Genomic DNA, 17577 nt, shown 5'->3' with positions numbered 1-17577 from the left:
GATTTAATTCAAAATTAGTCACTGCTCGAATGTGGTGTATTTTCTTCAAGTAGCATATACAAGAAAAATACAACTTTATAGCAAAATCAAAGCCCTGTGATGTATAAAACCAGGTAAGAATTTAGAAGTCTATATTTTACATATCTTAAAATATGGACAGAAAAAAAAAAGGGGGGAATAGAAGGGCTTTACTTACGTTTCTCTGGCAATGATTTTCTTGCCAATGGCAGCCTGGATGGCTATTTCAAACAACTGTCTAGGAATAGTCTCTTTTAAACGTTCACACAGGAGTTTACCAGCAGCATATGCTTTATCCCTGAAAAAAAAAGGTCAGCAACAATAAAAATACATCCACAGATCAAACTGTTTGATTGAAGGACTTGAGTAGAGGTTTTCCTCTTCTTAACTCAGAAGATAAGCTGATGAGATAAAATCTTGTATCTAGTAAGTGGTCTCTGTATGTCACCAGTTTCATACTAACAGGTGATTGTATTAACCTCAGTATATATCATATGAAATATTTATAAAAAACACTCTGACTATCCATCACTGAAGACATTTTGAATACTGCCACAGCTTCAAGTGAAATTTTAAACTAGATCAAGGAGAATTTTCATTGATCGTAGGCCCAAGCAGTCAAAATATACATATTACAGAATGCTTTCAAAGTCTGGTTTTATATCACAAGAAAAAAATAAACTGACATACTCTTGTCTCTCCTAATAAAAATTATCCAGCTATACTCAGCATCTGCATATGCTTCAGGTTTTGGAAAGAGAAAACAACAAAAGGTCTAAAGAAGCTACTAACAGACACTTTCATAAGCCGTTAGAAAGGAATGGGTCTATTCTCTACCAAAATACCCTTACTGAGCAGACATTTTTTACCAACATCCATGTTTTCAGGTATTGAAAATGTGACTCCTTGCTACCTGTATACAGTTTAAACATGAAATACTTAAGTCATGTTCATTGAGTGTTACAGTTTGAAGAGGTACATATATTTACTTGTACATTAAAAACAAATTATGACTGTATTAATACTGAGCTTACAGTAATCTCTGTAATGCTTTCTCTATAAATGTAATTCACCGTAATTCTTACAGATGCAGTTTTTACAGTGGGAAGACTGAGAATACCTTCAGCAAGAGCAGAATGAATGCAACTACAAGTTTAAAAAAAAACCCAACTGAAATCTAAAGCAAAAAGAAAGGTTGTCAGTTTCAGTGAGTTAAAAAGTTGAGGGTACAGGCTAAATTGATCAAAAAATACATGTTAAAGCAATAATTAACTTTTGCAAGGTGGCCCACTCAATTTTGCATCTTTTCAGAGTAGGAGATGCAGGTAGATAGCTAAACACTGCAGGCTTATGAGAAATGCATTAACTAGCAATTGTAGGCAAGACAGTTACTCCCCTTCAGCCCCGTGGTCCACTGAACAAGGCAAGGGATTTATTTTCCTATGTCAGCCTTCTGCAGTTACAGAATTCCATGGATTTCAATACTGCAGTTTTGTAAAAAAAAATGAAAATATACAAATATTTAGCAACTACAAATGAGTATTTTAAGAATGAAAACCAAACAACCCATAGAAGTTAATCTAGGCATTACTGGAAAGGGATGGTGAAGTTACAGAAGAGAGCCTGGTAAAAACTTTGTGAGAAGACAGGGGACAGGCTGGAAACACGAAAGGCTTTATTCTCACCTCTAATGCCTGAGATACTCTTAGAAATTGAATCGTTTGACAAAATAAAGTCTGAGGTAATTGTATCCAGTAAATATTTACATTCTCCTGGTACTCTGTCTGGAAACAAAGTAACAACAAACTTCTATGGAACAGGAATTACTGGGAGAACAAAATAGTTTTTTGTCAGTATTTAGCACCATAAATTAGTAATCTGACATCTCCTAGATTAGTCTGTAGTTTAATTTTTTCAGCCCTTCAGAAGATTAGCGTTTTACATTTACTTCTCTTTGCTCTTATCACAAATATACGATATCCAGTACTTAAGCTGAGTAAGGGAAGTAAAAAATTGCTATTAATTATGGTATGTATTTCCTAATTTTCATACTACGAAATGCTTCTCTTTTTCAGTGGTAATAAAGGTGGTCATATGGAAAAATCTTCAATGCTCATACACATTTGTCATATTAAGAGTAACACATATACCTAGAGTCATTTAGAATCATATAATCATTTAGGTCAGAAAAGACCTTAAGATCATCAAGTCCTATTAACAGACAATGTTTTCATTGACTAATAATAGGAAGTCTTATTTATTTTGTATAAGAAATCCAGTCAACCTACTTGTGTATGATAGTTGCCAGTTCTTCAACTGGATTTCCATTCACAAGAATATCCATTTTGATTAGGTCTGCTGATTGGTAACCTGCATCTTCATAATCAAAACTAAAAAAATAAAAGTAGTTAAAAAATTAGTCATGATATTGTACTAATTATATTTTGCATTCTTTATTCCATAGATACATTTCTTAATAAAACACCTGAACTTTTTAATAAAATGGGAGTAGTTTTTAATAGTGTGTCAGTGTATCTTCAGACGAGAAACCAATGCAGAAAGATGTCATGTTGACTTTGAGAATGTCTTTCCAATCTAATGAGCAATTAGAAATCTACATGCTCAATGCAATCTCAAAAAACCCATCAACACAGCTTTTGAACAATGTCCTGAATGTCACAGGAATCAAACACTAACCTAGGACTGTCTTCTTTTTACCCTCTCATTTAACAAACTTTTTATGTGACCCCTATTATCACTGTCTCTGACAACTAAGTTTTTCACTTAGTTTCCAAAGCAGATTTCTTCTTTGGTAGGTGCAGGCCTTGCTGTCTGTGTGTTAGTTTGCAAAAAATTCTTAAAATGCAAGAGATGCAGAGGTGATGTATGCAATAGACAGATGATAGAGAGATTAGATAGATAGATAGACAGACAGATCGATCAATCTTGTGTGTAAGTATAATTGTGGAGGATTATCAAAATCACTTTAATTGGATCAAATCGGAAGTATCAGAAGAGAGGGGGAAAATATTTTGAGATTATTTCCAAAAACTTCTATCTTAGTTGGCTTAATAAACCACAGATGTGTGAATAGATCCATATAACAGAAATATGATTACCGAGAGTACTACATACAGAAGCTATATTAAGGAAGTGAATTAGGAAATGAAAACGAATAAATGAGATAATGCAACATTGTTGGCAATCACCCTTGAGTCAAAGGAAACCCAGCATAGTTTTGCTAATGAGGTGGTTCTTAATAAACAGATTAGGTTTTATGTAGTGGGGGAGGTAGATCGAGAGAGGAAATTCAAAATTTCCATCCCTCTTTTTCTTCCATCTTGCCTCTCCACTTTTACTTAGGCTTTTACTGCATATATATAAAATTCTGGGCAAAACATGTCTTACTTAAGTTTATAAGACATAATTAAAGAAAACATAAAGCAAATTCAGTCCTTCAGTGAAATTCATTGTTATGTTTATAAAATAAATAATGTAATTAGGTTTCTGTTGTGTAACATCTCATTAATGACATCCCAACATACCAGGTTTGTGACAGCTATTGAGCCTCCTGGGGCACAAACTCATCATTATGCAACGTTTTCCCTTCCATTAAACTCTCAAATGCTCTGCACAAACATCTGAGCACTGTACTAGACTCTGAATTCATAGCAGCCACCCACAATAGAAAATTTTGTCTCAAAATACACACAATTTTCTTTTTTCACATAATAAAGCATGTATGTTTGTTTTAAATACCACATTGTTTTTACTAGCTTTAAATAATCAATGTGGTTATTTTCTTTTTTACACCAAGAGACAGTTCATACAGAAAGTAGTACAGTTTCAGTGATTCCATTAAAAAAAAATTGTGCAGTGTCACTTCAGACAAGGACAGACCATTTAAGTCTTATTCATATAGATGAGCCAGTGCCACGCCAGAGGGTGCCCTTGAAAAACACACACATTGCAAAGGACAATGATTATTAGGTAGTGACATCCTTTTCATGTTTTTCAGATTTATTTCCATCCATTTTCACAGAGAAACTAATCCACTCAAGGTGAGGAGAGGCTAGATTTGCAGCACCATCATAAAGGAATATTCTTCACTCATGCCCTTCCACAGCTGTTCCTGAGGCCTTTTTTCACCATGCCACCCCTCTTCAGGGTCCAGGGTAGGGAAAGGAGAAGGGGGAACAAGGGAGGTAGTTACCTTGCATAGCCAGAAGACAGAGACTTAAGAGCATCATAAAAATCCACCACAATTTCATTCAGTGGAAAGAGGTATTTTAGCATAACCCTGTTTTCATCAATGTACAGCATATCCTTCTGGACTGCCCTACGATCCTAGACAAATAAATATTGTTTCAGTTTCCCTTGAAATTTTCTACAAAAACATACAAAGCAAACTAAAATGAACAGCAGTCAAGCTATACAAGAGAATTCCTGTATTTATGCCCCAATGTAACTTTCTTATTGGTACTTTGCTGAAGTCTCAGGACAAATTGCACTGTAACAGATGAAGTGGTTATAACTAAACTAGACATACAACTCAAGCCTTTGCTCTCTAAAAGCTGAATTTCTGAAATCCTTAAGAGCATCTGCTTACTGCTGCCACAGTAGGACTTGCAGGCTCATCTTTCCTCCCAGGAGCACGTTCTTAAAGTTATTTTAGGAATTCTTTTTGATAGATTTTACTCCTTACTGTATTGACATACAAGTACTGTACTGCTTTGTATTATGCATTTTGGAATGTTATAAGCTAAGAAAAATATTATGAAGAAATAATATAAACACAATATGCATGGCATTAAAACATTAGAAGTATTCCAAATACAGTTAGGCAAATGTGTTTGGCCACCACTATCCTAAATTTACTTTCAGCGAAGTACTGAAAAAAATACATGGATACATAGTCAGAAGTGTTGGCAGAAGTTGTGTTTCCATGAATATATTTCTAAAAAAACCAATATATCTTTTTCCCCTGCTGCAGACTTTTTATCAGTATTAAGTACTAATATCTATTATCATACTATCTAGTGTCTTCACTTCAAGTATGATGTGAAGAGCTTAAAAATGCAAAGAAAAAAATTAAAACTATATACCAACCTGACATAAGGTTATTATTTTCCCAATATACTCCTGAGGTGTTACAATAGTACCAAGAACAGTTGGCTCCAAATATTCTGATACTGAAAGTTTATCAGGAAACTGAGCAGGGTTGATAATAGTAATCTGGTCTTTTCCATACTCCTGAAAACAAGCAAATAAATCAGATATTGTAACTTTAGGAGTAAGTAAAATGAACAGCAAAGGAGACAAATATAGCATTGAAAAAATGCTAAAAAATGTTTCAGTTGCCTGAAAATATTGGTGCATTATGCAACCCAAGTTTAAAACATGAATGATTTCAGAAGAGATTTCTGTAATACATATAGAAGTCCCTTATCAGCATATCCTTAAACATCATTATATAGAAATTAGCTTTTTACTTGGGAAATTATAGATATGAAAAAACCTTTCTATCCATCTTTCCAGGTCTCTTTCTCCCTTGTAAATTGAGGATCTTCCTTCTTACTTCATCCTGATCCTCTCAGTTACTATTACTGTGGATCAGGATGAAGTAAGAAGGAAGATCCTGAAGCTTCAACAGACCTGCTCTAAACACTTTAGAGTTCAGTGGTGGGGACTTTGTTCTCTAAGTAGAACTTTGGGTTCAAGCTGCCTCACATGCTGAAGTGGATTTAGAAATTAAGTTTTTGATTCCTATGTAAGTGCTTTCATTACCTACTTTTTCCAGTCCAACATCCCAGTAAGGGCTGGAGTTAACCTTCTGAGGTAAAAGGAAGGTTATGCTGCTTATTGTCTAAATGCAACTTCTCCTCCAAAGCAAGTGATTACATCATTTCCACTGACAAGGACCCAACTTCCAGTACTGTTTGAAAAGAATCCCCCATCAACAGTCCAGAATCACTTACACACCAAAGGTGTTGACTGCTTCATTCACAGCTGCTATACTGCCTGAGTAAAAAGCCAAAACAACCTGAGAGATAAAAGGTCTGTGCCTCACACCTTGTAAATAGAGCAACCTTTCTTATACAAGTTTTTAGTAATTTACAGAATAATCAGCCAGTCAACTTGCAGCCTCCTCTGTCACCAGATGCTCTAAGTCCATCTCTTTTTCTCTCTAAAACTCAAACACAGTAATACTATTTGCACCCAGTTTAATGAAGTTAGCACACACCCATTTAATTTTGATCAAAAGATCTCACTTTCCTTCACCAGCCCCTGTCAATCTACAGTATCATTACAAGCTATTCCTAGAAATGTTCATGTTTTCTGATGGATAAAGCCTGGAAGATTATTTCACCTGCTTTTAATGCAGTCCAGTCAGTAAGCACTTAAAATAATATAGCAAGGTATGTGTCCTATACTCATATTTGCAAGGAAAAGTATATGACATAAAAAGAGAGTGCTTGAAATGAAAGGGGAAAGAGCAGCTAACATCCTTTAAAAAAACTGAAAACTAGTCAAGTAATATATTGGCGTTTCTAATGCTTACTATAAAATACAGTACTAACCTATATTTAAAAAGAGACTCTAGATGCTTATTATAGGAAGCTTTTAAACTGCTATTTACATATTTTTTAAATGAATTTAACATACCTTTATCAACTTTGCTGAGGAAAGAACAGCTTTATATGGAACTGTAGGTGCAGTCAAAATAACAGACATGTTATACTCTTGCTCCAAACGTTGATTAAAGACTTCCATATGTAGAAGACCAAGGAAACCCAATCTGGAAAATAAATATCCTGTTGGTAAAAGTATTTGTGTACCCCCTGGAATTTCACAGCAGTCTTTTTCACCCTCCAGCATGTTTACAGTGCTAGTATAGCAATATACAAACAACCTCCAAGAGACCAAATAACCCTACAGTTGAATAATGTAAGTCTTGGAGAACAAAAACTACTAAGCACAAAAGTTTTCATGCTCTATGCAAACAGAGAATATGAGAAAATCAAATGCTTTTGATCTTTATCTATCATTAATTTGAATTACAGCTCCTAATTTTGAATTAAGTGTAATTCTACCTTCAGTTTGCTTAAACATGCATTCTCAACTTATCAACAGTTTCAAAAATGAAAGCAGCACGAAAACCTCACCTCCATCCAGCTCCTAAGGCAAGGCTGCTGTCACGATGAACAGTTACACTGGAGTCATTCAATGTCAGCCTTTCCAAAGCACTTTTGAGATTATTATATTCTGTTTGATCTATTGGATACATTCCTGTCAAAATATAGTAAATAGAAGTGATGTGACAAAGAGCTTTAGCTACTGTGCATCCAGCTTTCAAATATGCCACTTACAGTTAACAGAGTAATAAAATCAAGAATTCTGCTCCATCTGTTTTAAAATGTGAAAAACAACATGAGGATTCTTTATTCCTCAAAGAAAAATTAGTCAAAACATAACAACGTTTTAGATTACCTCACACTTGACATCTAAACCATAATGGCAGGATCACTGTACTCATCTAATCCTTCACATTTATGGAGGAGTTGAGTATAATCACTGTTTTGCACTGTAAATGTATAGACTTCACAAGATGTTCCCTCAAAGCTAAGAGTGAGTGAAAAATAAAAAGCATGATTTCAAAGTTGTAAATACTTCTTTTTTCTTTTGAAATTAATAAAAATAGCTATTTGTATTACTACTGCCTGATATAGATTCTACTGTTTCACTTTTCTCATCCTTGTATGTTAAAAAAATGTCATCTACATCAAGAAGCAACACACATGCACACAAAACATTATTTACAAGATTACACTTTTCAACACTCACTGAGTCTCCATGAGACAGTTCAAATGAGTTTTACATACTGCTTCAAGTATGCTTTCAAGTCTAGAAAATTATTTACAGAATTTTCTTCTAAAATTTTTTTTTCTTCTGTAGCATGTGTAATAGTTACTGAAGCTAGTAGCAACAGCTCAATGGAACTATTTAAGCTCAAAAAGTCAAATATTTTACAGGATCATTCTGAATATTAGCTCTGGCAGTTTACCACATTTAACAAAAATGAAACAGCTGATAAGTTTTAAAAGAAGAAAAACCAACACATTACAAAAATACAGAAACCTGTATCAAGACAAAGAACTCCCTCTTGTTTTTGTTTTTTTCATTTCAACCCTTCTTGTCCAGCTATTAAGAGTTTACTGGCATTAGAAACAATAACCCCAGGCAAAAATATGTTTGTATTGTATTCATATAAAACCAGTCAGCTTTATTATTAATCCTGTTACGTCACAGGGAAAACACACAAATCTACATAAGTGACACACCTTGGCTAAAATTATAATCCTCTCAACTCTTAATATACATGTCTTCTTTTAAAAGCTCTAACAGCTCTTACTCTTGTCACTAAAAAAAATGTAGCTCCACTTTATATTGATTTACTCCTCACCTGCAAAAACCATTGGCTTCGCTGACTTAAAGCCAGGCAAAGGCTCCACTGGCTGTTTATACAAAAACAGTGTGTCTCCTATTTGGGCTTCCGTTACTTCTTTCATTCCAGCAATCAGGTACCCCACCTGTCCTGCATAGCTAAATAAAATTGTTATTATATGGACATGATTGTTGGCATTAGCAGTATTTCTACTATCTTCCTACTTGATTTAGCCCAGCCAGAAATTCAAATAAATCACCCCCTTAAAAGCCCAGATCCAAAGCCCAGAAGGGAGATTTGTTTCACCTCTGAGTTGTGAACACTCTCAACTAGTTCTGTTTCTGTTACAGCTGAACAGTACATTTATGATCCTAGATTTTTAATACTGTGTTGCTCCCAGTCTAAAAGCTGGAGCTAGACCCTTGAGACGCTCCTAAGACAAAGAAATCAGAATAGTTCCCAGCTGCCAGCACAGCAAGTCTCATACACCACTAGACAAATACTTTCCATCAGCATATTATGCTAACAGGAGGGGAATACATGGTAAATACTGAATAAAACATAGCGTACTGGTTTTGGCTGGGATGGAGTAACTTTCTTCAAAGCAGCCCTGCATGAAGCAGCGTTTTGGAACTGTGACTAAAACAAGTGCTGATAACATACCAATGTTCAGGTATTGCTGAACAGGCCCTCTCAGTTTCTCACTGTGCCTCTGCAAACAAACAGATGGGGCTGGGCAAGAGACTGGGAGGTGACACAGCCAGGACACCAGACCCAAAAGGGCATTCCATACCACAGAACATCATGCTTAGCAATAAAAAAGAAGTGTAGTCTTTCCAAGGTAGCTTTTACTTGTAGACTAGCAGGACATCAGTCTGCTTGAGGGAGGTGGTGAATAATGGACTGTCTTTGCATCACTTATTTCTTTTTTTTTCTCCATTTATTAAACTGTCTTTATCTCAATCCACAAGTACTTTCTCAATTCTCATCCTGCTAGGGTTGGGGGAGTGAGGAAGGGGCTGGCTGGGTTGGTGACTGTTCAACCCACCAGACACAGTAATATAATCTGAGAATGCCCTCAGTAAAGTCAGTAACATGTATTTGGACGCAAACTGGTAAAACTTCTCCACTACTTCTAAGTACCTGATTTTCTTCCCACTGCTGCCATTGAGAAGCCAGTTTCTGGAAGCTTTTGCATTCATGGACTTTAAGTTTTCCACCCTCAAAATATGCTGCAGCAATAACTAAGATGAAGCCCCATTCCCTTCCACTTTCAAACAAGGCAGTTCCTAGAAATAAATTGGACAGCTGAATAAGAATATCGAACACGGGCCTTTAAACACTTAGCTGTCCAGATGCTCCATGTACTACAGAAGATAATGGAATCCTCCCACAGCAATGCCCAAAAACCACTCCCGAAAACCTTCTGCCTCAGCATGCCCAAAATAAATAATTACACAGAGCATTAAATTGCAAATAGTAAGTATAAAAAAACCCACCACCAAAGAACAAGAACAAACCTAGACATCTCCAAGTTTTTACCTCTCAAAGCAAAAATCAAACAGAAATGCAGGATATTGTAGCTTACCCCAATATATGATTTGTTTCACTGTAAGAAGTTTTTACTTACAGCTTATGTGTTGGTTGTTCATTTGGAGTCAGAATTCCGACTTCATTAACTTCGTATCTTTTCTTTGTGTGTGCAGACACAATTTTCTGTCCTTTTGTAATCTCCCCACCAAAGAGCGCAATGTTAGCGATGACACCTCGGTAGTGGTCAAAGGTAGAGTCAAATACTAAGGCTTTCAATGGATCAGCAGTATTACATTGAGGTCTGTCACCAAAAAAAATTAAGGCAATATATTATGCAGTGTGTTTCCATTCAGTATTGAATGAGCAAGCATGCCCACCCCAAACACTTTCATAGAATCATACCAGGTTGGAAGGGATTTCAAGGATCACCTGATCCAACTTCCCTTGGCAAAATCACAGGCTTAACAATATGGCCCAGCACCCTACTCGAACAAACCAGAGAGTATCCAACACTGGGGAAGCCACCACTTTCCTGGAGAGATGAGTCCAATGGCTCTTTGTAGCTATTGTTTAAATATCAGAACATGGCAAAAGGTCTCCCTTAAGCCTTCTTTTCTCAAGGCCAAACATTTCCAGTTTTCTCAGCCTTTCCTCAAAGGGCAGGCTGCCCAGTCTTACGATCATTTCTGTGGCTCTTCTGTGGCCCCTCTCCAGTCTGTTCACGTTTTCTGCATAGCAGGGACCAAAACTGAACACCAGTATCCCAAGTGGACCAACCACCACTGAGCAGAGTGGGATAACGAGTTCTTAATTTCTGCTGGTGATGTCCTTGTTGAGGCAACCCAGCATGTTATTGTCTTTCTTTGCTGCAGCAGCACACTGTTCGCTCACATTGACTTGACCTCTGGGTCCATTTCCACAGAGCCGCTCCCCAGCTAGGTAGATTCCAGTCTGTGCTGCATTCATGAATTACATATTCCTAGATGCACTACCTTTGCCTTTGTTGAATTTCATAAGGTTCTTGTTAGCCAACTCTTCCAGCCTATCTAGGTCTTCCTGCAAAGTAGCTCTGCTTTTGTGAATTGTCTACTTCCCCTCTCAGTTTGGTATTGCTGGCAAACTTCATTAAGGTACACATCCCAACTTCCAGATAATTTATGATAATTATTGAGCCCAATACTGATCCCTGGCAGACCCTACTTGTGGCCAGTCTGAAAAGGACTATTTACCACACTCTGGGTGCAGCCTGTCAGACAGTTCCCTACCCACAACACAGACCACTCCAGACTCCAGTGGTTTCTCCAGGAATCTGTGAGAAACCTTATAAAAAACCTTAAAGATCCAGGTATAGAGAAAGCCAGGTAGCCAGTGTCTACCACTCCCACCACACAGCAGGTTACTCTGCTGTAGAAGGTGATCAGGTTTGTCAAGCATGATACACTCTTGGCGAATCCCTGCTCGCTTTTCCCAATTATTTACTTCATCTGACTTGTGGCAGCCCCCAGGAAGATTTGTTCTATATCATTTTCAGGGACTGTAGTAAGACTGATGGGCCTATAAATTCCTGGATCCGCCTTTAAGCCCTTCTTGTAAATTGGACATTAACATTCCTCTACTCTTCTGAGATGTCCCCTTATCTGCATGACTTCTCAAAGATTACAAAGAGCTTTGCAAGAACACAGCCAGCTCTCCTACAATCCTCACGTGGATACTATCAGAGCTCATGCATGTGTAGGGGTCAGGCTCCTGTAATAGTTCACATACCCACTCCTTCTTTGCTGACAGTGGGTCTGTGCATCAACCTGCATTTTTGCTCCCCAGGCCTAAAGCTCAACAGTGCTGGTAAAGACAGAGGTGAAGAAAACGTTCCTCTGCTTTTCAACCTCACTACTGATCAATTCACCTCTCCTGTTTAAGTACAAGTCACTATTTTCCTTCTATTTCTCCTATATCTCTCTATAAAGTATTTTCTCTAAATCGGATGCATATTAAGTGTAAAACTGCTGACAATACCATATAAATGTAATGTATAATTTCCTAATTACCTTATAAGGTTAATTAGATACATAATTAAATACAGACTTACGGTGGGATCTTCTCAATAACCTTTTGAAGAACTTTTTCAACATTTGTTCCTTGTTTAGCAGAAATCTAAAACAAATCCAACAACAATTTTATAAGTCTTACACTTATTAATTAAATAGTGTCATGTTTACTTGGACAGTTTTGGTGGCCACCCATTTTATGAGTGGCAGTAGCCATAAAAGTACTCAAAAGGACACTCTAGAATGCTATTACTAAATAATGGTTCTTGGATTGTAAATTATACTGTTGGTGGTTTTTTTGTGAATGGTAATTATTGTTATGATAGAAACAAAAACGATTTACGGACTGACAGTGAGAAATAATTTAAAATCTCAGATTCCATTCCTCAAAAAATACTAGCATTTTTAGCTGAAAGCTAATTTTCTCCACTTTTACAGGAGAAAAGCTTTAAAGAAATTCTTATGTCAGACAAAAATAGGAGGACAGAGAGCACTTAATCATGTCACTCATTAGTTACAAAGTAGATATATTATCAGCCATATTATAAAACTTTGAGATCTTACCCTTATACATTCATCTGTAGGGATATCAAACAGCTTCTCAATTTGTTTTTCAACTCTTTCAGGGTCTGCATTTTTCAAGTCTATCTGCAAAATAACAAACTGCTAAATATAAAAGCAATCACATCTCCCACATCATCCAGTACTGTATCTTTCAAAAGTACAACAAAGAACCTTCATGTATTTATGAGTAAATACCGTGTCTTTAGGAAAACACCTTTCTACAAGAGCTGGTAAAAATCTTTGAAATCATTAAGAGCTACCTACACTGTTTATAGGAACAAATATTAATATAAATTACAATATAAATCTACAAAAAGCAATTAACATAAGGCTGAGCAGTAATTAATCTTCTGATTCCAATAACACAGCCCTCAAAATTGTACAGAAAATAACACTTAGAATTCCATTTAAATTTTACTCTGCTTTTTAAATATTGAGTTCCTACTCATGTCATTTCCTCAATATTTAACATCACCAATTCCAAACATAAACCCTGCGCTGCAAAGTCCACCACTAAGCATCTTCTGAAGTGCTACATTTTTAAAATACCTAAATGTATTTCATTAAATTAAAAATTTCGCAGAGTTACTGTAAATTTTTACACAGGCAGCAAATACAGAAAATTCCTATTACATTCTAATAATGTTATATCTAAATCCTATAAATATTATAATGAAGAACTTACTTTGTTATATAATTATCTTCAAGGTTACATTTCTGATCAGCACTATACACATTTAAACAACCCAAGTATTTAACAGAAAACACTAAAAACTTTATTACCTTATTTATGACAGGAATTATTGAAAGCTGTGCTTCAAAGGCAAGATAGAAGTTTGCTACTGTCTGAGCCTGAATACCCTAGAAAATAACATTTTAAAGTTTAACACAGAAACTTCCTCAGTTTTGGTGTGATTTTGGGGAGTATTTTAAGGCATACTATACAATTCAAGGTTACTTGGCTATTCTATCAACTCTTTCATTTAGGAGATGGATAAATAAAAGGTGACTGACTACATGCAACTACTTTAAAATCCCATTACTCTTTTTCTGCAACATAATACGTTCATGGAGATAGACCAGGGGCAAAAACACTGCCAGAAAAACTAAAAAAACCCACAACCTAGTTTCCCTCTAGCTTAAGGAAATCCTGAAATACTAAATAGAAAACAAGAATGAAGTACTACACCTCATTTGCATCCACTACAAGTATGACACCTTGACAGGCAGATAGTGACCGTGATACTTCATAGCTGAAATCTACATGGCCCTATGGAGAAAACAAATGTTCACAATTTCAGGTATTTTTGCAAAGATTTCTGTACTACGTTGTTTTCATTTGTATATACGTTCTCATTCTTATAAAAGAGGAATTGAATAAACACAAGAAGCCATAAATCTCCACTTTCAACTATAAAGACATTAAGATTTGTGTGATTTCAACACTGTTTACATTTAACTTACAGGCGTGTCAATAAGATTTAAGAGGTAGTTTATTCCTTCATGACCGTAAAACAGAGATGCAGATTGTGCTTTAACTGTAATTCCTCTTTCACGTTCCACCTGAAGTTTATCCAGCACTTGTTTATTACGGTCAGTTTTAGAAATTGTTCCTAAAAATAAGAAAAGAAAAAAAGATTTATTTACTACATATATCTTGTAAATGCATTTAACCAAGAGTTAACCAAGAGCTAATGACGCTTTTCCATACAATTAAGCTAAACTAAAATTTTCAAGCAAAAACAAAACTGTACATCAACTCTTTACATTTGTCAAATAAAGTTTACACAATAAAGTTACACAAAATACTATCCTGAATAAGCAGGATAGAAAACATCATCTAAGAGATTAAGAAGAAACAAACACTCCATTCAGTTGTAAGTAATTTTGACATTTAAGGAAACTTCACCTATCACTGCAGAGGAGTGGCCTACAGCTCTAAAATCAATCTCAACTGCAAGATGAGCATCAGCATAGAGTGACAGACCTGAATTCAAAACCCCATTCCATCATAGGCATCAAAAAAAAGTGCTCACAGTGATACATGGCAGGTAATCATAAAAAATAACTTTGATCAAAAGCTTCCCTCCCTGGTTTTGTTTCATTCACCCTTAAATGAGAGTCCAGAACTCCCAGGTCATGACATTACTGTCCTTCTGTCCACCTCAACCACTGGCAGTAAACATCATAAATTGGAATGGCTGGACTGACATCTTGCACAAGGAAGTAAACTCCTTTTCAGTCTTGTGACAATTGATAAAAGATTCGTGTTAATCACAAAAGCATTGGGGTTTGCATAAACCAGAATACTAAACTCTGAAGTGAAGCATGGACACTAGATAAAGGAAATTATATGATTAAATAATTCTGTTTAAAATCACCTTGTTATGTTAAATTATGTTGTACTATGTTACATTACATTATATTATATTATGTTTTTTAAGTAAGTTGTATCGGCTACCAGCTTACGAAATCGGACTTCCCAAAAAGCCCTTCCTACCTTTGTCTAATCAATACTGCCTATCCCAAAAACCAGACTCCCAGAACTTCTCTGGTGGTTATCTACAAAGACCAGACCTCCAGAACTTCCCTGGTGGTCATCTACAAGGACCGGATGGCAATCTGTGACTGATTATCACCCAAAGGTTTTGTGAATTTGTGAACAACGAGAGCCCACAGTATAAGAAGAGGCTGCAAACCAAGGTTCAGGGGAGCGTGGAGTGGGCGGTGACCCCTCGCATTCCCCAGCACGCTGCTTGCATTTCTGTATCAAATAAAGCAATCTAAATTTTGCTGAATATCGAGACTTTTTTCTCTCATTTATAACAGTCTCCTTCCAAAATAGGTACTTCTTTAAATTAATTACACACTTCCTTACACGTACATGTAGGCAGGCCTCAACCACAAAGTCCATATATCTGTAACACTACACAACTGAGAGCCTAAAAGCAAAAGCAACACTAGAAGAGCAAAAATATTAGAAATCTTAGTAATCAAAGGTACAGAAACTTAAGATGCCACCTTCCATGTCAAGAAAAGGCAGTATAAAATGAGAATGCTTACCTGTAATTTCCAGCAATCTGTCTGCTAGTGTACTTTTGCCATGATCTACATGAGCTATAATACTGAAGTTTCTAATGCTTTCAACAGGATACATCGACATATCTAATTTTTCCTGAAAAACAGGAATTTCTTTTCATAAATCATGGTTACAGTTTCTATATACAATATGACTGCTTTAAAATAACAAATTAGTTATTTTAATTAATTTTTCACCAGAAGAAGCACAAGTTGAACAGACATACAAGAACTTAAATTGTCACCATTGTTTAAAATGCCAGTATTTCACTTTAGTCATACCGACATATTTTTTTAATCTTTAAAAAATCATGAAGTATGCTGGAAAGTGTGTCAAAGGTACTATGTCCTTATATAAACAGGGAGCTGGAAAGTTTTGTTTTACAGTTTCATGTTTGTGAAACTACTAAACTTAAGGATTAAGAAAATTGGATTCAGGGGGCCATTAAGGACATTATTCTTCACAAGCATGATATGAATAAAGAGCCATTACCTAAGAGACTCAGGTGGCAGTGACCTTATCATAAGGAGCAAGCGGACTGTGGAAAAGAATGCTACAGTTAACAATTATCTTGGCTAAATTTTTAAAAATGCAGAAAACTAGCCTGACATAGAAAGGTTCAACACTAATGAACTTTTGTTTTTGTTATTCATGCTCATTCATAGTAATAAGATATTTTGAAGAAAAGTGGCTTCCTTGCTTTTCAAAGCTTTGAGCTTCAGGAACCAGGAGACCCCTTAGAGCAATCAGCAACACTTTCCTGAAAAACTCTGGCCACCAATGCTAGCAACACACAGATCTCATCTCTCTAATTCGGGCTCTGGACACAGCTCTGGGCCAGCAAGGAATTAGTAAACCTGGTGTTCTTTGCTAGCATCAGTACATAGCATTCATTAGCGTTTTCTGCCAATCCCTCATAGGTGTCTCGGCTTGGAAAAGCAGGATCTGCTTTAGCCACAGGGAGACAAGGCCCCGGAGCAGGAAATTCCTACTCCGAGAAGAGTGTTGTGCCAACACAGATTCTTCCACACAGGGTGCAAGACGCCAATTCACACACAAAGTCAAAGTACTTGATTTATTTATTGTTCTGTGCAGACAGGGGGACTGGGTGGAAAATCCACAAAGCCAGCAAACAATCAAGAGTTCATACTATTTATACATTTTAGCAAACAAAGGCATTAATGTTCACTGCCTAGAAGTTACATAGTTGTCTTAGTAATTAATATTCTATTGGTTAAAAGATTCCCTCACTTCTTATGCTAGGTAGCCGGCATGGTCTCTTTCTCTTGAGTCGTTGCGTTTCTTGGGTCTCTGATTGCGATCTCCCCTTGCCAGAATTACCTTTTTTCAGAGCCCATTTCAGCACACTTGCTGAGTTGGCTTTGCTAGTTCCATCCCTAACCTGGGAGTTCTGTCAAATGTCCTTCTGGCCCGTGAATTCTGCATTCTCTGTACCCACTACCAGCAGCACACTCCTTTGTTAACCTGCCCCTAGAACTGAGACACGCCAAGCCCTGAACCCCAGCAAGGCAATTCTCCCAAGGAGTGGCGTGTCGCTCTCGCACCCGGCCGGCACCGTGGGCTGCCTGCAGAGGCGGCACAGGCAGCAGGCCGGCCCCGGGGGCGGCCCGGGCGGCGGGGCTCGCTCACCTCGCTCACTCACTCACCGTGCCGCGGGAGCTGTAGGGCCGCTCGCACCTCACCGCGGGCAGCCAGCCCGGGCGGCAGAGCGGGCCGGCGGCGGGGCAGGGGATCGGCAGCCGTGGCCCCCAGCGCAGCGCCGCCCGGCCGGCGAGGGCCATGCCGCTGGCAGCAGCCCCGCTCAGCCCAGCCCCGCTCAGCCCCGCTCAGCCCAGCTCAGCCCCGCTCAGCGCAGCGGCCACGGGCGCCCC

At 37.2% G+C, this 17577-nt stretch overlaps 1 protein-coding gene across 4 annotated transcripts in view; it reads right to left on the bottom strand.

Moving 5' to 3' along the window:
- GUF1 (GTP binding elongation factor GUF1) overlaps nucleotides 1-17577 on the bottom strand; it is a 23963-nt gene extending 6386 nt beyond the window's left edge. Inside the window, exons 1-16 of one of the 4 annotated variants that reach the window (XM_088163315.1) lie at nucleotides 17353-17434; nucleotides 16178-16223; nucleotides 15670-15781; nucleotides 14071-14219; nucleotides 13796-13876; nucleotides 13390-13467; nucleotides 12607-12690; nucleotides 12084-12148; nucleotides 10095-10298; nucleotides 8483-8622; nucleotides 7185-7308; nucleotides 6685-6817; nucleotides 5128-5271; nucleotides 4232-4365; nucleotides 2307-2408; nucleotides 197-316 (exon numbers count right to left, since the gene is read on the bottom strand). In XM_088163315.1, coding sequence (XP_088019441.1) covers nucleotides 197-316; nucleotides 2307-2408; nucleotides 4232-4365; nucleotides 5128-5271; nucleotides 6685-6817; nucleotides 7185-7308; nucleotides 8483-8622; nucleotides 10095-10298; nucleotides 12084-12148; nucleotides 12607-12690; nucleotides 13390-13467; nucleotides 13796-13876; nucleotides 14071-14219; nucleotides 15670-15769 — 1658 coding nt within the window. In that variant the 5' untranslated portion in view covers nucleotides 15770-15781; nucleotides 16178-16223; nucleotides 17353-17434. Of the gene's footprint in view, nucleotides 1-196; nucleotides 317-1703; nucleotides 1803-2306; nucleotides 2409-4231; nucleotides 4366-5127; nucleotides 5272-6684; nucleotides 6818-7184; nucleotides 7309-8482; nucleotides 8623-9607; nucleotides 9754-10094; nucleotides 10299-12083; nucleotides 12149-12606; nucleotides 12691-13389; nucleotides 13468-13795; nucleotides 13877-14070; nucleotides 14220-15669; nucleotides 15782-16177; nucleotides 16224-17352 lie in introns of those variants that run through there. The other 3 variants (XR_015803079.1, XM_014871087.2, XM_088163316.1) reach the window with 3 other exon arrangements.

The sequence above is a fragment of the Sturnus vulgaris genome, chromosome 4, assembly GCF_052056855.1.
Source record: "Sturnus vulgaris isolate bStuVul1 chromosome 4, bStuVul1.hap1, whole genome shotgun sequence".
Lineage (NCBI taxonomy): Eukaryota > Metazoa > Chordata > Aves > Passeriformes > Sturnidae > Sturnus > Sturnus vulgaris.
This window is presented reverse-complemented; position numbering and strand designations above follow the sequence as displayed.